Genomic DNA, 23,019 nt, shown 5'->3' with positions numbered 1-23,019 from the left:
CAAGCTGCATCCTCTCTGTGAGCCAGTATTAAAGCCCTCTGAGACTAGTCCTCTAGCTGCATCCTCTCTGTGAGCCAGTATTAAAGCCCTCTGAGACTAGTCCACTAGCTGCATCCTCTCTGTGAGCCAGTATTAAACCCATCTGAGACTAGTCCACTAGCTGCATCCTCTCTGTGAGCCAGTATTAAACCCCTCTGCGACTAGTCCACTAGCTGCATACTCTCTGTGAGCCAGTATTAAACCCCTCTGAGACTAGTCCACTAGCTGCATCCTCTCTGTGAGCCAGTATTAAACCCCTCTGAGACTAGTCCACTAGCTGCATCCTCTCTGTGAGCCAGTATTAAACCCCTCTGAGACTAGTCCGCTAGCTGCATCCTTTCTGAGCTGCAGACGGAGGAGAAAAGACTCCTTATCACAATTGAATCTATCCACCAAGTGTCGACATCACTGCTAAAGTCAAAGTGACTTAGTCATTCATTCTCTGGTCTCAGGACGACCATGTTTGTTCATTAAAGTGAAAGGGTGGATCGACAGAAAATCTCTAGCGACACAAAAGACAGAGAAAATAAAGAGGGATTTTTCAACAAGAAGGACAATTCACAACATGGTAATGGGACTCCCTGAGATAGTGTCAAAGTGCAGCTAGATGGAATGCCTTTGGCCATGGGAGGGGTGGCGTGGCTCTACCTGCTGTGAAATAAACAATGACAGGGAGTCCAAATTAAATGCAAGAGAAAAAAAAATGAGAAAAATGAAAGGCCTGTGAAGAACAAAACCCTCTACTCTGTTAAGACCCAATGGTTAAGATATCACCACGGGAAACTAGAGACCACGGAGAGCCAGACCGGGGCGCCCGGAGAGCCAGACCGGGGCGCCCGGAGAGCCAGACCTGTACGCCCGGAAAGCCAGACCGGGGCGCCCGGAGAGCCAGACCTGTACGCCCGGAAAGCCAGACCGGGGCGCCCGGAGAGCCAGACCCGTGCGCCTGCATGTAAAACTACCCTAAATCTGAAGTCAAACATGCAGGGAGGAACAGTGATAGATGAAGTTGAAATCACCCCACAGGTAGAACACCTGAAAAAGGCACTTACAATAATAAAGGCAGGTCAATTTCATCAAGCAAACTGACAGCCTGCTATATAATTCAAATCAGTATTTTTCTAGGGGCTTAATCTCTCCTCTTTATGTTATTGTAATGTGCTTTTAATTTGATCGAACGGTGTGCTTGTCAACTCCTGAGGCCCCTGGGGGGAGGAACCACTTTCCAGCAGGCCTGCTAATGGACAGCTTTAGAGCTGGACCTCTCTCTGCCTCTCTACTACAACATTACATTACAGAGCACAAAGACAACAAGTGACATACCTACACCTCCATAGGGAGTTTTGTAGTGAATGGCGCAGAAGGAGATGACTGCCGTTTACGATCCTGTAATCAATTGTGCTATTGTGTATGTTTTTTTGCGTTATTTGTTAACTTATTTTGTACATAATATTTGTGTCTTTTGACCGAAAAGAGCTTCTAGATATCAGGACAGCGATCACTCACCCCGTACTGGAGGAAGACTTTTTGGCATGGGTCCTCAGATCCTAAAAATGTTCTACAGCTGCACCATCGAAAACATCCTGACTGGTTGCATCACTGCTTGGTATCGCAAATGTTCGGCCTCCGACCGCAAGTCACTACAGAGGGTAGTGCATATGGCCAAGTACATCAATGGGGCCAAGCGTCCTGCCATCCAGGACCTCTATCCCAGGTGGTCAGAGGAAGGCCCTAAAGATTGTCAAAGACTCCAGCCACCCTAGTCATAGACTGTTCTCTCTGCTACCGCATGGTAAGCGGTACCAGAGCATCAAATCTAGGTCCAAAAGGCTTCTTAACAGCTTCTATCCCCAAGCCATAAGACTCCTGAACAGCTAATCAAAGGGCTACCCAGACCCCTCTTTTACGCTGGTGCTACTCTGTTTATTTGTCACGACTTCCTCCTTCCTTCCAGTTCGGGAGGTGCTCGACGGTCGTCGTCGCCGGCCTACTAGCTACCGCCGATCCATTTTTCTATTTAGTTTGGTTCTGTCTGTTTCTTACACCTGTGTTCTATTGAGTTAATTTCTGTGGGTTTATTAACCTCGTTGCCTGCTGTTATTTTGTGCGGGATTATTTCTGTGTTTGTTTGGTGCGTGTGCTAGATTGCGCCACAGGCTATTCTCACGGTCGTTTGTGCCGTTGTGATTTATTTTAGGAGTAGATTGTGTTTCCTCCTGTTGTCACTTCAAATTCCTGTTTTGTTGGGTGCCCTCGTTGGGTTTGTTTCCTGACCAGTTTTGTTGTGTTTTGGACTTCCAAATAAATATTTTCTATTTGGACCTCATTGCTCTCCTGCTCCTGACTCTTGCACCCAACTCGTTCTAGTGAGGCACCTTACATTATTATAACAGGAAAACCAAATCAGGTTATTCCTCCCGCTCCTCTTTGTCCCATACCTGTCATAGGTGAACCATTTGAACATGTGGTGGTTGATTGTGTTGGACCGTTACCGAAGACAAAATCGGGTAACCAGTTTTTGTTAACGATTATGTGTATGGCAACAAGATACCCCGAGGCCATTCCTCTGAGAAGGATTACAGCCCCGGTAGTGAGTAAAGCCTTAATTAAATTCTTCACGACATTTGGGTTACCTAAGGTGGTACAAAGTGATCAAGGTACCAATCCTTGTCAATTACGCACCGTGTGGCAAGTGCATATCACCCAGAGTCTCAGGGTGTGCTTTAAAGTTGACATCAGACACTGAAGTCTATGCTACGTAAATATTGTTTGGAATCTGAGAAAGATTGGGATGAGTGAGTTCCTCTAGTTTTGTTTGCTGCTTGTGAAACTGTACAGGAGTCCCAAGGGTTCAGCCCAGCTGAACTAGTGTTTGGTCACAGTGAGAGGACCAATGAAAGTCCTTAAAGAACAGTTTTTGTCCCAAGAGTTGTGTACAGGAGATGAGAATGTGTTGGACTACGTTAGTCGTTTTCGTGAGCGCCTACACCAAGCTTGTGCTCTCGCAAAGGAAGCTCTGTCTTCCTCACAGAGGAGAATGAAAAGACAATATGATAAAGAGGCTGTTTCTCGTCCACTACAGCCAGGTGACCAAGTACTGGTGTTATTGTCTGTTCCATGATCTTCACTGTCAGCTCGTTTCTCTGGTCCTTATTTCATTGAAAAGAAATTAAGTGAAACTGATTATGTGCTTCAAACTCCTGATAGAATACGCCAATCTCGTGTGTGCCACATTAACATGTTGAAAGCATATCATACCTGACCCATCACCCAGTTAGATAGTTCAAAAACAGTGGCAGGTACTACTGTCTCTTCTGCTTCTACTGCTATGATAGTGGACTGTCATATTGATGATGTTGATGGAGATGGTTTGGAGTTGCGCAATACTCAGCAGCAGTGCGTTAGATTGCCCAACTCAGAAATGTTGCTGTCTATCCAGTCAGGTCTGGTTCATTTAATGGACAGACAGGCCGACGATATTGTGAGGCTACTACACAGTTTTCCATGTCTCTTTAATGATGTTCCTACTCGTACAAATGTGTTGGAACATGACATCAATGTTGGAATACCTTGATGATCTAGTAATTTATGTGGTCAGATCATGTTGACTCTCTAAGGGTAGTATGTGAACGGTTGGCAGCTGCTTCTCTAACCCTGAACTTGGCAAAGTGTGAGTTTGGGAAGGATACTGTTACCTATCTCGGTAAAGAGGTCGGCCATGGACAGGTGTGCCCTGTTGATGCCAAGGTTTTGGCTATAACTGCATTCCTCGCACCTACCACCAGACGAGAGCTACGCCGCTTTTTAGGGATGGTTGGCTACTACCGTAGTTTCTGGAATAACTTTTTAGGGATGGTTGGCTACTACCGTAGTTTCTGGAATAACTTTTTAGGGATGGTTGGCTACTACCGTAGTTTCTGTAAGAAATTTTTAGGGATGATTGGCTACTACCGTAGTTTCTGGAATAACTTTTTAGGGATGGTTGGCTACTACCGTAGTTTCTGGAATAACTTTTTAGGGATGGTTGGCTACTACCGTAGTTTCTGGAATAACTTTTTAGGGATGGTTGGCTACTACCGTAGTTTCTGTAAGAACTTTTTAGGGATGGTTGGCTACTACCGTAGTTTCTGGAATAACTTTTTAGGGATGGTTGGCTACTACCGTAGTTTCTGGAATAACTTTTTAGGGATGGTTGGCTACTACCGTAGTTTCTGGAATAACTTTTTAGGGATGGTTGGCTACTACCGTAGTTTCTGGAATAACTTTTTAGGGATGGTTGGCTACTACCGTAGTTTCTGGAATAACTTTTTAGGGATGGTTGGCTACTACCGTAGTTTCTGGAATAACTTTTTAGGGATGGTTGGCTACTACCGTAGTTTCTGTAAGAACTTTTTAGGGATGGTTGGCTACTACCGTAGTTTCTGTAAGAACTTTTTAGGGATGGTTGGCTACTACCGTAGTTTCTGGAATAACTTTTTAGGGATGGTTGGCTACTACCGTAGTTTCTGGAATAACTTTTTAGGGATGGTTGGCTCCTACCGTAGTTTCTGTAAGAACTTTTTAGGGATGGTTGGCTACTACCGTAGTTTCTGGAATAACTTTTTAGGGATGGTTGGCTACTACCGTAGTTTCTGTAAGAACTTTTTAGGGATGGTTGGCTACTACCGTAGTTTCTGTAAGAACTTTTTAGGGATGGTTGGCTACTACCGTAGTTTCTGGAATAACTTTTTAGGGATGGTTGGCTACTACCGTAGTTTCTGGAATAACTTTTTAGGGATGGTTGGCTACTACCGTAGTTTCTGTAAGAACTTTTTAGGGATGGTTGGCTACTACCGTAGTTTCTGTAAGAACTTTTTAGGGATGGTTGGCTACCTCCATAGTTTCTGTAAAAATGTCTCTGCGGTAGTCGCTCCATTGACCGATTTGCTCAGTCCGGCTAGATCGTTTGAGTGGACCCCTGATTGTCAGGTAGCTTTTTAATCTTTTAAAGCACTCTTATGTACTACCCCTGTACTTGCTGCTCCGGATTTTGAGCGACCATTTAAACTTGAGGTAGATGCTAGTGCCAGAGGTGCTGGTGCTGTTCTACTGCAGCAGGACAAGAGTGGAGTGGATCATCCTTGTGGGCATGTTTTGTAATACTGTGGTCGCAAACCCCATGGGTTGTTCTTTTAAGGTTGGGAGTGTTACGGATACAGGTATCCTGTGTGTGTGTACTTATTTTCTCTCCTTCTCCCCTCACAGGTGGCAATCATCATTCCCCAATCAGTCACCATGCAGTCATCAATCAGAAGACACACCTCCTCCTGTTTCCATTACCCAATCACATTCCCTTTCCCTTAGTTTAAAAACCCTGTCAGTTGTTTTCTCAGGAGCTCAATCTCTTTGTGTTTCAATCTCTTTGTGTTTCAATCTCTCTGTCTCTCAATCTCTCTGTCTCTCTGTCTCTCTGTCTCTCTGTCTCTCTCTCTCTCTCTCTCTCTCGTTATTGAGCTCTCTTTTGTTTTTTTGTACCTACCTACATGTCACTTTGTCCCCACCTGTGAGTGTTGTTATTTTGTTATGGTGTTTGTTGCTGGTGGGAAAAGGGGGAACCAAGACAAGTCGCCCATGGGCATACACTACCCGTAGGACTACTTTGTCTAAGAACACTAGGTAGAACTGGGCGGACCACCCACTGTATGTTTGGTTAGTTAGTTAGCTGTATAGTAGTAGGCTAGTCTAGCGTAGGGGTATGTTTGGATATTTGTTTCTTTCCTTGGGTCCAGCTCAGCCCCTTTTCCTGCCGCCCACATGTTACCGTGTGTTTTCAAATAAACCCTGAGTGTTTGACGGTAATATTAGGTGTCTGTGGTTATTTCATTCTCACCGTTACTCTGTCACTATTGCACTTTGCATGAGTTATGTTACGGGTCTCGATACCATCCCCCCTAGACTGCCGGGCCAAAGGGATTCCTAACATCTATGCATAGTCACTTTAACTCTACCTACATGTACATATTACCTCTATTGTTATTTTACTGCTGCTTATTTGTTACTTTTATATTTATATTTTTTACTTATCTATTTTTACTTAACACTTTTTTTTCTTAACTTATAGCGTTGTTGGTTAAGGGCTTGTAAGTAAGCATTTCACTGTAAGGTTGTATTCGGCGCATGTGACAAACACAATGTGATTTGAATGAGAGCGCGAGCGAGGAAGAGCGAGAGAGATTCGTAAAGGCCAGGTGATGCGTTGAGAGTTCTGGAAAGAGAGAACGGAATGATACTACAATACTGTACATGATACAGCACCGGGAAAAGAAACAGCGATCTGATCATTTCAACAGTATGATACAATACATCACACCATTACTGCTAAGTGAACATTTGTTTCAGACAGCGTCATTTAAGGATTCAGTGGACTTGTAATCATTGGGTAATTCTGGTGTTGATGGGAGTTTATGGGTGCAATAGAATTAGGCAGGTAGCCATGTGCTAGGAACAAATGGGCTCATTGAGTTGAAGGAGGAGATAGAGAGAAACATCACCATTGTCACACTGATGGACAACTAGAAAAAGGCAGGAAATCTGTTGCATTCTGCAATGCTTTAGAGCCGCATATGAACTAACGCCATAGTACTTTCAAGGTGTATGCCTGCCTGTAATTCCTTGGGTGCTGAACTAATTTATAAGAGCCAGACAGAAAAAAACAAGACGGACAACAGATTTTGCAAAAAAAGTTTAATCTCTCCTATATGCGTGTTTATTTACAAGTAATAAATCTGCAAAATAGGAAAGAGCAGAATATTTACACGAGCGTGAAACAGCCAACCTTTCACAGTTGCTTCAAATCTGAAACTCTTAAAAAGGTATCAGAATTCAGAAAGTATTACAACTCTTTAGTTTCTATTTCCTCTTAAATCTGTGTCTAGATATTTTTTATGTTTGATCCTTTTACTTTGAAAAAAGGAACTGCTTTCCAATATGCCAAAACAAACCAAACGAGGGAATCAGGAGGACAGGGATAGAAGTTGTTCAGTGGCAAAGGGGGAAACCTGTGACAGTGTTATGAGTGGGCATGGTCAGGTGGTGGATTGTGGGTAATGGAGGGGTCATACAGGGTTGTGGGAAGGGGAGGGGGAGCTGACAAGGCACTATGTGCAAAGTGAAAGCTCTGTGTTCATCAAACAGCATCTGGATCGCTCCCTCTGGCTTTCCTTTCTGTCTTCCACCCAACTCGCAATGGCAGACAGACACAACCACAAAAGATAAGGAGAGACTACTTCAAAGCAGTTCTGTCGAGAAGCCCCTTTCTTTTCATCTTTACACAACAAGTGGCATAGTAAAATGAAATAACAACACAAAACATAACATGAGAGACCAACTGCCCCAGTACTTACAATATAACTTGTTTGATACTCTATAGAGTAACGTTACAGATTACCACATTAATCCATAATCCCGCCAAGATGCTGATCATGATCATCCAAAAATCTTCCACGTAAATAACAGAGGAGCAAAAGGACATCAAAGCAAGAGAACCTCCTGGAGACTTTGTAACGCCACCAGCTGTTTTACAATCGCAGTCATCAAAGCCTAGCTTGTGTGGCGGGAGGGAGGCAGCACACACAAACATTTTCCCATCCACTAAACAAATAAGGGAGGCTAATGTGCACAATCAGGTAATAAAATATGCTTAACAGAAGAACAGTGACGGAGCAGAACCATCACAAATCATCATAAATAGGGTGAAGAAACAGAAAAGTGGTCAAGTCAATGCTGAATCTGCACTACGAGAGGCCTTCTCTTGGTATGGGAAAAACCAGTAACCAGCAGATAACCCTGTTTAAGTTGAATTTCATAAACTACTCCATACGCCCTGCTCTCAGATATCAAGTAAAGAGTACAATACATACATACAGTCCAGCCTTTTGTGTTCGGTTGGGAGGGAAGGGAGGGATTGGTGGAAGGGTGGGGTGTACCGTATAGGAGCACCTTTATTGAGTTGCCAGCACTAGGACAGGACTGAGATGGAGAGTAGAGACTAGAGGGAGTTGATATTGGAGAATGACCAAGAGAGAAGGATGGAAGAGTCCTACAGCACACTAAGATGAATAAAAAATATCCATATCTTTTCTGAAATGTCTAACCAAATATATCATGTGTTGTTGAGACCTGCTCCCATTTCAAACTGAACAATTATAAATAAATAAACTGAGGAAATGCTTTTCATTTTCATTAAATCCCACCATCTTTGCTGAAGCCTGATGTAGGATAGCTGGATGGACAGATGGCCCAAGGTTATATATCACAACTCTAGCCTGTGTGATCCACACGGCTCTCACCGGAGAACTGACCTAAATATTTCAGAGGTTTCTCAAACATTTATCTGGTGTGTTTTTCCTCCGTATCTCCTTTACTCTCAGAGGACATTGACCGAAGGGGAATCGATGCAACATATTAAAGGGAGACAATACATTTCACAAAGGTATCCGGTTTCTGAGGAAACAAAAACCACCTGGCAGTTAGAAAACACACAAAGATTCAGCTACATTTCATTATCTTGTCACATCACAGATGTTTGCATTTCAAAATATTTGTCGCCGTTTTCTTATCTTCACAGCAGACTAAAAAACGAAGAAAAGAGAATTCTGAATGTTCACCTTCCTTGGTGCTTCAGAAGTCCTCTTTTCTCTTTTGAATGACGATCGTCACAGATGCCGCTACAGAACATGAGGGAAACCCTGGGAGAGTCTACTCTGCTCGCACAACCAATGTTTGTTTTCTGCAGAGTACAAAGAAAACAACTCACAACTTTCACCACACCAAAAACAAAAATTAAACCATCTTCTCAATTGCAATAAAATAGAACTGTTGAATGTTGAATTCACTGGAGTGACAATGCTTGCTCTCACGACGGGCTAAAATCAGGAGGGATTATTCTTCACTCAAAGCTTTAGCTAAAAACTCCTCTCATCTTTGTCTGCAAACCTCTACCTCAGTGTCCGCCATGACAGTCTGTAGGATAGTCTAACAGTGATCTATCTGAGGGAAGGGGACAGTGGGAAAACTTCAGGAAGGCTTTGAAAGGGTAGTGGGTGAATTAAACCTTTGCTACATTTAACATGGTGCTAAGCCCAATGAATCCTTCTGTGGAGTCTGACTTTTGTGGTACAGCAGAGTCCATAATATCACAGTACTTTAAGCCATGTTACTTGCCTCCCAAAAAACCTTGAGGTCCCAGAACAAAAGTAATGTAACTTTGCTGTGGTCCGGAGCCTGTGCACAGAGGCGAGCAAGGTGGAGGATACAACCAAGAGGGCTGCTCATTCAGGTGCTGTGAATGTGAGGTTGTCGGCTAACACAGGAGGCTGTTTTTCTCTGAGTTGTACAAAAAAACAAAAAAACAAGCCTTTGGTTTTTCTAAAAGCCACAATAGCACTGGTTGTATTAAATACAGGAATAAAAGAGTAATTTCCAGTACCATTAAAACAAATGTTCTCCCAGGACAGGAAAGGCTCCAAGACCTATCGATTTGTTGACTTGCTTCTACAATTTTTTTGTCATTTAAATTTATTATTTTTTTTTTTTAAACTTTACTCTCACCTTCAGTCACTAGGCATGACAACATTTGAATCATAACACATTTTATCAACAACATTTAAATAAAACATGGCACAGGACAAGGTTTCATAGTTCAGTCTTTGAAATATCAAATCCTTTTCTTTCAAAGTATTTTGTACATTAAAATGGAAATTGACTATTTTCATGTTTTTCTTTAAAAATGAAGTTGTATTTATATATCTATATATCTATATTTATATCCTCTTCTTTTGATGTAGCTTTTTTGTAAATTGTGCAAATTCAGCAGTAACACAAGTGGCACACCAACGGAGAGAGTAGGCAGTTGTTAAACACAAGACCAACAACTAAATCAACCAAATAGAAATAAAATGGATCGGAAAATCAAACTGCCGTCCATGAACGTTGATGAAGTCTCTGATGATAGACTGCTGACACGTCAGAAGCGTCCATGGGGGGGGGCCTTTATAAATGAAGTCCTTTCTCCATAGCTCCCCTTATATATATATATATATATATATATATGTATCTCCTGGCTTCTTTAGCCAGCTGCTTCACAGTCCCTGTCCTGTAGGTGGGTAGATAATCAACACGGAAGACAAACTGAAACCAGTGATGAAGACCGCGATGATAAGACACTTTCTCGGGGCGACAGACGGACGTTTAGTGTTTATAAATGAGGGGTTGTTTGGATGGGCCGGGGCCCAGGCCTAACTCTGGTGGGTCTCCAGTGTACTGCTTGTGTCCTTGCAGTCCTTACGCGTTGTGTTGGGGTTAGGAGCTGGGGTCAGTGAGAGAAGGCCTAGCTGCTACCCTCTCCGACCCTCAGTGGCGGGCCGTTCCTCAGCTGGCCAAGGCCATGGTATCGATGACCTGCTCCAGCTTACTGCGCAGTCTTTGCCTGCGAGACTGTTCGTCCTTCTGCAGCGCAGACAGGATCTGGGGAGAGACAAGGGAGGAGAGAAGGAGAAAGAAGGGAGGAAAGAGGGAGAAAGAAGAGAAGGAGAGAGGGAGATTAGTCAATAGATCAGCAGGGTGGACCACCGACAGAGAAAGTCTATCAGAAAATCTGTAAGTCTGTGTAAAGTCTCTCAGAACATCTGTCAGTTTTTAAACAGCTGTTGAAGCAAACGTGTTGTGATGGTGGCATGAGTGTGCTATAAGACTTGTATGTAGAAGCATGCAAACAGTTGAAATGTTTCCCTACAAACACCATCCAGCTGTTTACTCATGAATGTTGGCGAAATATACGAGGAAACAGAGGCAAAATGACATCCATAGTTTACCTCTGTATGGAAAGTTGAATGTCTACTACATGACATTGCATAGAAGAAGATGTTCAGGAAACAGGCGGTTGACGATGGAAGCTGCGAGGGGAGCTGTATGTACTATGGCATTATGGGAACTGGAGGAGGTGCTGGTGGGTCCATTAGTGATAGGTAGCTGTGTACTAGATGTTAGGGACTCATGCAGGAGAATGCATAATGGCCTGCTAATGCCCCGCGTGTTAGTGCTGCTTTGACGGATGAGGGGGGCGAGAGGAGGACCCTGCAGCCGCCTGCATCTGGATAATAAGCCTTAATGAATTGGAGCGGCTGCTTAAATAGAGGCAGCTGCAGCTGTTGCCTCAGACACAGGAACCAGCACTGCTGAGAGATGAGGGGAGAGGGGGGGGGGGTAGAGATAGGGTCTGATGCTGAGTGGAGATGACTGAATATACCCCCCTCACTTCCACCACCATGCTCTCTCCCCACATGTCCTTTGAAAAGGCAAGCAGAGAGGCTGCCTGAACCTCTCACAGCACACACTCAATGCACTATAACCAACAAGGTAGGAAGAATTGTCTGAGCAGACAGACAGACATTGTTTACGTGTTTTTGAAGGCCACGGCAGACACTCTCTTAGAGTGAGTACAGTACAGTAGCTATCCTAGCACTGCCTCCCTCCCTCGCTGGCTGGCTGTCTGTCCTAATGGCTGGGAGCGGATGGAGCGGATAGAGTGGAGGGAGCTTCTGCTTCTCATTATCTCTCCAGTTCCACAGCCCAGTCTCCGTGAGTCACTGACTTTAGCCCTTTCCAGGCTCTGCTCAGCTCTCTGAGAATTAGCACTCAGTGTACAGTCTCATTCACATCTCCTACATGGAGTAGCTACACTATACTGGCTCTGCCTCAATGCATAAGCAACGTTTCAAGAATGATTAGTCAGTCTATTTTGGTGGGGAAATAAATGAATGCACATGGAATATAGTGTGTTAATGAACTCCCCGGAAGGATAGCACATGGGAGAATGAATAAAACACATAAATCCAATGTGGTCCATTAGTTCCATAATATGTACTTTAATTACTTAAATAGCTGCATGCATTTATGGATGTATACTCAGTTATCTTCTAATTGAATCAGAATGCCCACATTCCATTCATCATGAAAACTAGAAGGCACATACAAATGGTCTCACCCCTGTGTCAACATACAGAACCAATGGCTATTCTACTCTGATTTCGTCATGCTGTGACTAATATACATTTATAAAATACATTAGATATCTATACTATTAAACTATTATAATGTCTACGATTAATATCTTCGTAATATACCGGTGACTCACCTCATCTTTGTACTTGACGATATAGGAGTAGATCTCATGCAGGGCACTCATGCTGTTGAACTGGCTGAGGTGCAGCCGGGACTGTTCAGCCAGGTAGGCACTCATGTCCTGGTCACTGATGGCCGGCATACGGGAGATGTCGGAGTAGTACCTGCAGGACAGGAGGGGAGCAGAGAGGGAAGGGGGTTAGCGCCCTAGACTGGAGAGGACACCTCTTTAGTTGTGTATGTGAAGGACTGCGATGAAAAAGCCAAGGCCTCAATCAAGTACTTGTCAACAACCTTCATCTAATCTAATTTCACCAACTGTTAAAACGCTGGGTGCATACTATGTCTTTCGGAAATGGAAGCATTGAAATGGACAATCTTACAAACTAGAAGGCAGTTGAGCTCTCTGTCATTCATACCTCTCCACCCAGTTCTTGTAGTTGGGGATATCCTTGGCGTAGAGCAGCTTGTTGGAGGGCGAGTCTTTGCCCAGCTTGTGTTCTGACGTGGAGCAGGAGTCCATGAAGGTCTGGGCCACCACAGACAGACAGGCGTCTGTGATGCTGTTCTTATGGATGTCAAACACAAACTGAGGGTTCTTGATCACGTTCACCCAGAACCGCAGAGGAAGACTGGGACGGGAGAGTTATCATGAGAAGATGGATGCCATCAACCAAATACACACATAGTGAAGAAACAGCCAAGCAAACCATTGCTATTTGTCCTATAATGTGTCTCACCAATTGCTCTTCCAGGTGTGCCGTACGTCTGAGTCTGATATGGAGTGTTTGTCGGCCTGCTCGTCCAGGAAGTCAAACATGTACTTGATGGCGAGAGGCAGGGCGCTGCCGCGGTGGGCCGTGCTGAAGATGGTCTCAAACAGGTCGTCCACAAACTTCTGCAACGTACCCTGAGGACAGTAGGGATGAGAGGAGCGATTCATTTCCCCCATTAAGGGGGAGTGGCTGTGGAGAGGACGCTACATTCTGCTCTTCCAAGATCAAAGTGCTGAGACAAGCTAGCTTACCAGACAGACCTATGTTTGCTATTTGAATTCCATTCGCTTCTCTGAATCATGCGCCACAAAACACTCCATCCCACAACAAATGACTAGTCTCCTGCTATTTCCCCCGCTTTATATTTATCTATCTTTTCTGACCACAAAATAGGCTTGTAAAAAGCGTCTCATTTCCATGTCCCCCCCCCCCCCCCCCCCTACAATTAGGAGCAAAACAATGAGCTCTGAGGCAGCTAGAGGAGAGGGGCAGGCAGGCAGGCAGACCCGTTAACAGGGAATTGGCTGAGGGACCCCAGAAGAATACTGCAATAGAGGCTGAGCTGTTTACATTTTAGTCATTTAGCAGTGACAAGCACATCAAGGGACTACCGAAGAAGATGGTTCCCCCAGGAAAAACTCTTGACATATGGAGAGCATTACAATGACTTCCTCAACATTCAGATGTTAAAGTTGACCTACATCAGCAGTACTTGTTATTTATGTAGGTGTGGTCTGGTGTCTATGTAATCTTACCTTGGTGGCGAGCAGACGGGTCAGATAGATCTCAGAGACCATCTTGCTGCCGCGGTCGCCCTCGCGCTGGTCAGAGTGGTCGTGGTTCTTGACCAGGTGCCACAGCTTGGTACCACTCTCCAGGTCAGGGGTGATCATGGGAGTGCGGGAGCGCAGACTGTCTGGACTGCTGGCTGTTCGCAACATGCTCTCTGGACGAAGGCAAGAGAGCGATAGGAACATCAGGACAAAGACAAGGCCATCAGAACAGAACACCAGTCTGATTCCCTGGTTTCATGCAGGCCCCCAGTGTCCGGTCTGGAGTGTGAAGACACAAGCTCGGCTGGTCGGCTACTCCGTAGCAACTTAGCGGTGCCAAAGGGTCTGGTCTTGCCTAGAAAGCCTATGTAAATTACAACCCAATTCAGCAATATGGAACGTTTCTATAGAGTTTTCTATAGGAATACGTAGATGACGTCAGAGCTATCACTATCTACTGGTTTTAATGTTGATGGTTCCATGTGCTATTGTGTTGTGCGAACTTCCAACTCTGACACAGGTGTTAAAATCACGCATTTCAGGTCAAAGCGCTGTGCATAGCATACAAACATAAAAGAGAAAACAAACATATTTAGTCTGGTGAAGGAATGGCTCTATGGGCTGTCTATATCTGGCCGTCATCCAGCCAGAACAAAGACTGTGCCAGCGTGAGGAGCAGAGTATCAGTCTGTCTGTCACAAGGTCACAACCCATAATCCACTGGGACCTGACCTCAGAGATGGAGAGAACATTTTAATGAGCAAGACAACAGATCCCTGTAGCCTCTCCTATTGTAAAAACTCCTTTTGTACGTCAGAGAGGTGGATGGATGGTGAGAAAAATGATTAGGCCTCAACTAAGGAGCGAGGAGAGATGGCTAACTCATTACGCTCAATTGGCGGACTATAAATAATTAGCAAAGTGGGGAAGAAAAATGGCGTGCCTCGTCTTCATTGTGCCAGGGCCAAGAGAGGAGATAGGATAGAGAATCTGCTTTCTGTCTTATCTTCTTCAGCATGTTTTTACACCAGCCCTTCCATCTCCATCTCTCCTCTCCTCTCCTCTTCTCTTCTAATCTCCCCTCCTCTCCCCACCCCACCCCTCCCCTCCCCTCCCCTCCCCAGCCCAAATGACCCATAATGTTAGAGTGGTGGATATAATAGAAAACCATACACAATAGCAATATCCTCCCTTCCTGTGGTACTGTATGAGTCAGGCTGTACAGGCTCCATTGTGTGAGTTTCTGTCTCCCCCCACTCGTGTCCTCCCGGGGGCCGCCTGCCTCCATGCACTGCTACATTATTAATGGTGTGAGTGTCAAACTTCATTACGGGAGACCAAAAAGATGCCCATCTGCCATGTTCCTTATCAGCTAGCCTGCTGCAGTGGCAGCCAGAAAGGGAGGGAGGGACGCTGCATGGAGAGGAGGTAGGGTGGCCAGAATGCAGGTGTATGGAGGGAGGGATGAGAGGACGGAGGAAGAAATTCATTCTGCCTGAATGATAGAGTGACACTGGGGCCTTCTGAGTGTCTGAGCGCAGGGAGATCACGCTGGCGTTCAGGGTGAGAGGATGAGGGAAGTGAAGCTCAGAGACTGAATGACACAGAGAGATGGTGCTGGAGACACTGCTAAACTAATGTGTGTCAGTGCTTCTTGGTTTGTTGTCTCTTATGGGGCATAAGAGCACTGACCTGAATATAGCCAATTCAATCTACAGAGATCTTGGCCTGTATTCACAAAGTGTCTCAGAGTAGCAATACGTTTTGCCTTGTAAATCATAATGGATAACAGGGGGGACCTGATCCTAGATCAGCATTCATACTCGGAGACACTTTGTAAATATGGGCCCTGTGGTATTTAAACAGCGAACCAGAGACTAACTCCTGCTACACGTATTTTTAGTGGAGGTGTTAAAACCAGTGATGAAACTAAAGGAAAACGGAACCAGTGTGACTAAGACTGGTCTCCGTGCCAATGACTTTGTCAACCCCCAGTATCAGCTTGTTCACACCAGAACATTCTCTCCACTGTAGCCACTCTACCAGCAGACAATACTACTGTACTCCTACCTCTATTGGACATTCATCATGAGCCTGCTACTACTACTGCTGCTGCTGCTGTTGCTACTGCTGCTTGAGTGCCTGTAAATTTCATGACAATCATGTTCTTTGGCTTCTGGGGGAGAGTGGTGGATGTTTACCTCTGCTCTTACAACAGACAGGGCTTGGCTATCCTCTCTGTGGACTAACAAACCAGCCTGGCTTTCACTGGCCTGTCAACGTTGCTATCGTAACCCCTTAACACACAGACACACTTGAGGAGAGAGAGAGAAGGGAAAACAACAACAAAGGTGAAAGCCCTCAGGCTTTTGCCAGAGAGCTGGTTACACTGTTGTGGTACACAGCTGAGGCTGTGTTCAGAGGTGTGTCTGTGTTAGCTATTGGTCTTCAGTCTCTGGCAGGAGGAGTGAGGTGTCTGATGTAATGCCTGTTATTTCCTAGATGGTGGAAATACCTCTGAAATGGCGTAGGCTCGATAGTGGTGGATTTATGGTTCTCTCTATTCACAGAGGCTGAGTCAAATCTAGCTTACTATCAACAAAGTCATACAGAGGGCGAAAGACAGAGATTGAGAGAGAGATTGAGAGAAAAAGAAAGGAGAAAGAGAGACTCACCATATCTGCTGAGAGACTTGGTGAAGGTAGAGGAGTTGGATATGTTGTATGCTGAGTTCTGCTTTGGTACCAGAGCGATCACTGAGCCGTCCGTCACCTACAAGGATTGAAAAACAAAGGGCTGTCTTGTAAACATCGTCCTGTCAATCACTCCATGCACTGTCTGTTTGCATAGATAAAACCACACCATGGCAACCCCAGCCCTCTGCTCTCACCTGATAGTGGGCCAGTGTGTTGAGGCGTTTCCAGTCGTTATCGATCTTGGTGGTGACATCCTCATCCTGAAGGATGATTCTGGCCATCCTGCCCTGACGCCACTCTGTGAAGAGAAGATGAGGATGAGACCGGAGACAGGCAGGCAGGTGCACCCCCCCCCCCCCCGACACACAGTAAACACAAACACACACGGTCACTAAACACTGGTGTTCTTACCCAGGTCCATGTCCCCAGCCTTGGGTCTCTGGGAGTAGGGGCTGCCCTTGTACACTGCATCCAGCAGCTTCTCCTTCACCTGGGTGATGGTGTCACAGTTCAGCCCCTTCACCGTCACCTCCGAGGCATTCTCATTCTCCGGGTTCATACAGTGGAGAGTCTGCCAGGGGAGGGAGGGGAATTAGGTTCAGCTTAGTTAAATAAGTTGTCATTTGCAGGTATTTGAATCACATTCTCAAGCACTAATTAGGATCACTGAGGTAGCGACAGATCCTACCGACCTTATACTGCCTTCTCAAAGGTAAATCACACATTTGATCAAATATCCTTATTGTCCTATAAAATATTTATATTTGACAGCACTCACCAGGGTCTTGTAGTCAATCTGCTGTCTGATGAGCTTGTCCTCACTGAGTGAGTAGCGCGCCTCTCCTGTGATGGAGTCTATAGGCCCCTTCTCCATCTGCTGCTTCATAGCACAGTACAGCATGAACAGAGGCTCCCCAGCACACTCCTGGAGACACAGGGACACAGACCATCAGCGACAGGTATGGGCTGAAGCTTGGGACCAGTGGCCTTTAGGATTCTGCTTCAACAATGCAATTGCTTAACCACGTGCATCTATACTGAGTGGACAAAACATTAAGAACACCTTCCTAATATTGAGTTGCACCCCCCCCCATTGCCCTCTGAACAGCCTCAATTCATTGGGGCATGGACTACAAGGTGTCAAAAGCATTCCAAAGGAATACTGGTCCATGTTGACTCCAATGCTTTCCACAGTTGTGTCAAGTTGGCTGGATGTCCCTTGGGTGGTGGACCATTCTTGATACACATGGTGAACTGTTGAGCGTGAAAAACCCAGCAGCGTTGCAGTTCTTGACACAAACCGTTGAGCCTGGCACCTACTACTATACCCTGTTCAAAGGCACTTAAATATTTTATAATGCCCATTCACCCTCTGAATGGCACACACACACAATCCATGTCTCAAGGCTTAAAAATCCTTCTTTAACCTGTCTCCTCCACTTCATCTACACTGACTGAAGTGGATTTAACAGGTGACATCAATAAGGGATCATAGCTTTCACCTGGCCAGTCTATGTCATGGAAAGAGCAGGTGTTCCTAATGCTTTGTACACTCAGTGTATATCTTAACAGGTATGCATATGAACATGAGATTTGTTGCCAATGAGTCAATGCTATTTTCCTGTATCTTCTCACTGGCCTAATCGACAGAGCACTGGGGTGGTCTAATATAAATGTTTCCTGCGTTTGCACTATCCTGGGCACTTGCCAATCAATAGTGTCATTACCCCCAGCTCAGATCCAAGAAAAACTCTTCCCTCTTAAAAAGACAAAGAGTTTAGAGCAGAGTGAGAGAGACGACAGACAGGTGGCGGCTGAGGCTGATACTAATACGAGGTTAATGATTGAGAGGAAGTGCTTAGGAAGCCCTTCACCATGTTAGAAATGCATGGGCTGTAGTCGAGGAGGTGGAGAGATAGCGAGAGATAGAGAGAGAGAGAGAGAGAGAGAGAGAGAGAGAGAGAGAGAGAGAGAGAGAGAGAGAGAGATTTTGTAAGTGTAATGTTTACTTTTAATTTTTATTGTTGATTTCACTTTTGTTTATTATCTATTTCACTTGCTTTGGCAATGTAAACATACGTTTCCCATACCAATAAAGCCCTTAAATTGAATTGAAAGAGAGCGAGAGAGAGCGAGAGAAAGAGATCTAAGTGCTTGATAGGCATAGCATTTATCTCTCCCACTTTAAAACACACTCAGAACTCCTTACCCTCTCACCCTCTCTCCACCATTTATCAGCAATCAAAAAGTTGATATCTTTCAAGGTGAGAAATACGCACATGCATAAGTATCCAGATTTCTCTATTAAGGTTTATATCAAATGTAAGTGATTTGCATTTATTTTAGCTTTTTATGAAAGTACAGACTCATTTTATGAAAGTACAGAATTGAATCATGGTTGGAGGAAACATGGAAAAGTAATGCTGCTTTAAATGTTGACAAACTTGTTATCCCACTTAAGTAGGAGAAAATGCCCTTTGAAAGAATTTGGTGAGATTTTTACACTTCCTAGAGAGATCTTCTTTGTTACCACCCATTCAGCATCATTCATACCCTCTCAAGCCTTAGCCCCTCCCCACCCACACATGTAAACACGTGAGTCAGCATGGTATTGTTCTCCAGAAAGTAGTCTCTACTTAAACCCAGCTAAATTCAAGGCAGCGATATTTGTGCGAGCTGTAGCAACACTTTTGCAGTTGTCCAAATATATATTTTTCCAAATATCCGCAGTAGCAAAGATGATCTATATACTAACCAGGAAAGTTTCTTCTCCGCAAAGAGTTTGATTCTGAGTACCTCCCTGACGATTTCTAGAATGCAAACACATTCTAACCATTCTGATTGGTCCCAGAAACCGATGGGTTGGGCCAGAGCCAGAACACACCTGGGTAAAGCTGCGTTTAGAAAATTCATAATTGGCATTGATAGGATGATTGGTTAGAGATGATCCAATCGCTGATTACTTTGTTTTGTACAACACCCCTCAGCACCACAAACAACGATGATGGCTGTCTCAGACTGAGTATGTAGCGAACATAAAGCAACGGAATAATTTAGTTTGAGTCGTCAAATTAAATGAAATTAAATCCAATTTTATTTGTCACATGCGCCGAATACAACAGCTGTAGAGACCTTAACGTGAAATGCTTACTTAACCAACACGCAGTTCAAGAAATAAGAGTTAAGAAAATATTGACTAAATAAACAAACAAACAAAAAATAACACAATAAATTAACAATAGCGAGGCTATATACAGAGGGTACCGGTACCAAGCGGGGGTACAGGTTAGTCGAGGTACTTTGTACATGTAGTTGGTGGTGAAGTGACTATGCATAGATAATAAACAGCGAGTGTGTAAAAACGAAGGGAGGGGGGGGGGTGTCAATGTAAATAGTCTGGGTGGCCATTTGATTAATTGTTCATCAGTCTTATGGCTTGAGGGTAGAAGCTGTTAAGGAGACTTTTGGACCTAGACTTGGCTCTCCGGTACCACTTGCTGTGCAGTAGCAGGGAGAACAGTCTATGACTTGGGTGACTGGAGTCTTTGACAATTCTTGGGGCCTTCCTCTGACACCGCCGAGTATATAAGTCCTGGATGGCACGAAGCTTGACCCCAGTGATTTACTGGGCAGTACACACTATCCTCTGTAGCACCATACAGTCAGATGCCGAGCAGTTGCCATACCAGGCGGTGATGCAACCGGTCATGATGCTCTCGATGGTGCAGCTGTAGATCTTTTTGAGGATCTGGGGACCCATGCCAAGTCTACTGAGGGGAAAAGGTGTTGTCGTGCCCTCTTCACAACTATCTTGGTGTGTTTGGTCCATGATAGTTCGTTGGTGATGTGGACACCAAGGAACTTGAAACTCTCGACCCGCTCCACTTCAGCTCTGTCGATGTTATTGGAGGACTGTTCGGCCCGCCTTTCCTGTAGTCCTCGATCAGCTCCTTTGTCTTGCTCACATTGAGGGAGAGGTTATTGTCCTGGCACCACACTACCAGGTCTCTGACCTCCTCCCTATAGGCTGTCTCATCGTTGTTGGTGATCAGACAAGGAGCCTGAAGCTTCCCACTGGGCATAAACTGGTTGAATCAACATTGTTTCCATGTCATTTAAACAAAGAAAAACTATGTGCTGACATTGAATCAACGTGGAAAACTGATTTGATTTTAAAAAAGTTATCAACGTAAGGGAATTTCACCTAAATCCAATGACATGTTGATTTCACATTGAATTCACATTAGTTGACAACCAACCAAATGTAAATCAAAACTAGACGTCGAACTGACGTCTGTGCCCGTGGGTAGTTAACTGTGAGAGAGTGGAGACAGGGGCTAACTAACTGCTAACTGGGAAAGAGGTGGAGACAGGGGCTAGCTAACTGCTAACTGGGAGAGAGGTGGAGACAGGGGCTAGCTAACTGCTAACTGGGAGAGAGGTGGAGACAGGTGCTAGCTAACTGCTAACTGGAAGAGAGGTGGAGACAGGGGCTATCTAACTGCTAACTGGGATAGAGGTGGAGACAGGGGCTAGCTAACTGCTAACTAGGAGAGAGGTGGAGACAGGGGCTAGCTATTTGCTAGAGGTGGAGAATGGAGACAAGAAGCTAGCTAAGTCTCCACCTCCAGTGTCCTCTCCTGATTCCTATGCAGCAGCCCAACTCTCCCTCTCTCTCCCTGCATATGCTGTTAACGTCTTGTTAGCATCTGTGCTAATTAACCAGACAGCTGCTAACGATAGGGAACACGCATACATCACTCCCTAGCCCTCGCTACGACACGGTTGTCTATGAAATTATCTTTATTTCCACCTCCCGGCTTCATTAGGGGGTAATTTTAAACTCTTCCACGAGGGAGCGAGGGAGAGTGAGAAGAGAGTGAAGAGAGGACCAGTCGAACGCCACACCCCCAAAGCTCCTAATGACCGCAGGCAAGAACATGTCTGTCAAATAAACAATAACGTAACAAACGAATGAAATAAAGAGAAACGCCTCTAGTTGGAGCCTGAAACAGACTAAAATACTAATAGCATACTAACCCATAATGAGAAACAGGGAAGGGGGAAAACAAAACGAATTCTAATTGGTAGAAGAGAGAGAGTGGTGGAGTTGCGGGGTTCCTGAAGAGTAGCTACTGTAGCTCATCTGGTCAGAGCGTAGGTGGTTTGATGGTGGACTTACCTTTAGGAACTTGTACAAGAGAAAAGTGAACCAGTTGGTCAGCATCTTCTCAGCAACAGACTCCGTTCTAACAGAGAAATGTAAGGCAAGGCATAAATAAGACATGATAGTTCAATAATCAACTAGAGGAAATTGCAGCTCTACCTCAAAACTAACTAGGAATAAATCTAGTTTTAGTTTTAGACTAATACTTATACTTTCATAAGGGGAAAAAGGTCTTAAAACAAATACTTTATTCTCAAAGCAAACAACCAATCTTCATTAAAAACAGACAATTACCATAATTGGCTAACTTCTCTCGTTAATCATAAACCTGTTGCCTCTACGAACAAAGACCCCTGAAATGTCCCACAGATGAGGAGCAATTAAAATCCACTGTAATTTATTTATATTTATTTATCCTAATATCAAGAGAGGAAACCTAGGCAAACAGTTTCCCCTTTCTCCTCCCCCTACAGTGGCTAGAAAAGCAACTTTCTCTCCTTAATTATCTAGTTAATCTAAATTAAAAGGCGGCACAGGAAGGAGGGGTGATAGGAAGAAAACTTCTACAAAACACCCCTAAAGCGGCAATATGTAACTTTTTGGGCAACCTGACCAAATTCACATAGAAATATGAGTTATAGAAGTGTCATTCTCATTGAAAGCAAGTCTAAGAAGCAGTAGATATGTTTTGTGCGCTATTTCTATACTTTCCGTGCTTAAGTTTAGTTTTTGTGCCTTTTACTTATACTAAAGAGTAACGCTCCCTATACTTTAAACACATTTTTCTGCAAAAGGTGGTTAACTGTTGGGCAAAAAAAGGTGGCTAAACTGTGTTTACTTAAGTTTACCCTCCACTACACCATTGGCTATAATGTTTGAGAGAATATGGAAAAGAAATATGTACTAATGTGTACAGTGCATTCGGAAAGTATTCAGACACCCTTGACTTTTTCCACATTTTGTTACGTTACAGCCTTATTCTAAAATCGATTTAATAGTTTTTTTCGTTCATCAATCTACACACAATCCCCCATAATGACAAAGCAGAAACATTTTTTTAGACATTTTTGCAAAAGTATTCAAAATAAAAATCTGAAATATCACATTATATAAATATTCATATTTTCAGGTCTCTCCAGAGATGCTGGATCTGGTTCAAGTCCGGGCTCTGGCTGGGCCACTCAAGGACATTCAGAGATTTGTTCCGAATCCACTCCTGCATTGTCTTGGCTGTGTGCTTAGGGTCGTTGTCTTGTAGGAAGGTGAACCTTCTCCCCAGTCCGGGGTCCTGAGCGTTCCGGAGCAGGTTTTCATCAAGGATCTCTCTGTACTATGCTCTGCTCATCTTCCCTCAATCCTGACTAGTCTCCCAGTCCCTGACGCTGAAAAACATCCCCACAGCGTGATGC

At 44.4% G+C, this 23,019-nt stretch overlaps 1 protein-coding gene across 2 annotated transcripts in view; it reads right to left on the bottom strand.

Annotated features, from left to right (window-relative positions):
* Window positions 1-6,747: 6,747 nt before the first annotated feature.
* LOC110492210 (plexin-A1) overlaps window positions 6,748-23,019 on the bottom strand; it is a 306,350-nt gene continuing 290,078 nt past the window's right edge. For both annotated transcript variants that reach the window (XM_036947176.2, XM_036947177.2), the window contains exons 23-32: window positions 21,626-21,692; window positions 17,222-17,368; window positions 16,855-17,014; window positions 16,638-16,741; window positions 16,423-16,519; window positions 13,730-13,920; window positions 12,939-13,108; window positions 12,618-12,830; window positions 12,212-12,362; window positions 6,748-10,542 (exon numbers count right to left, since the gene is read on the bottom strand). In XM_036947176.2, the coding sequence (XP_036803071.1) occupies window positions 10,447-10,542; window positions 12,212-12,362; window positions 12,618-12,830; window positions 12,939-13,108; window positions 13,730-13,920; window positions 16,423-16,519; window positions 16,638-16,741; window positions 16,855-17,014; window positions 17,222-17,368; window positions 21,626-21,692 (1,396 nt within the window). In that variant the 3' untranslated portion in view covers window positions 6,748-10,446. The remainder of the gene's footprint in view (window positions 10,543-12,211; window positions 12,363-12,617; window positions 12,831-12,938; window positions 13,109-13,729; window positions 13,921-16,422; window positions 16,520-16,637; window positions 16,742-16,854; window positions 17,015-17,221; window positions 17,369-21,625; window positions 21,693-23,019) is intronic.

Source organism: Oncorhynchus mykiss, chromosome 16, assembly GCF_057628025.1.
Source record: "Oncorhynchus mykiss isolate SJ-2025 chromosome 16, ASM5762802v1, whole genome shotgun sequence".
Classification (NCBI taxonomy): domain Eukaryota; kingdom Metazoa; phylum Chordata; class Actinopteri; order Salmoniformes; family Salmonidae; genus Oncorhynchus; species Oncorhynchus mykiss.
This window is presented reverse-complemented; position numbering and strand designations above follow the sequence as displayed.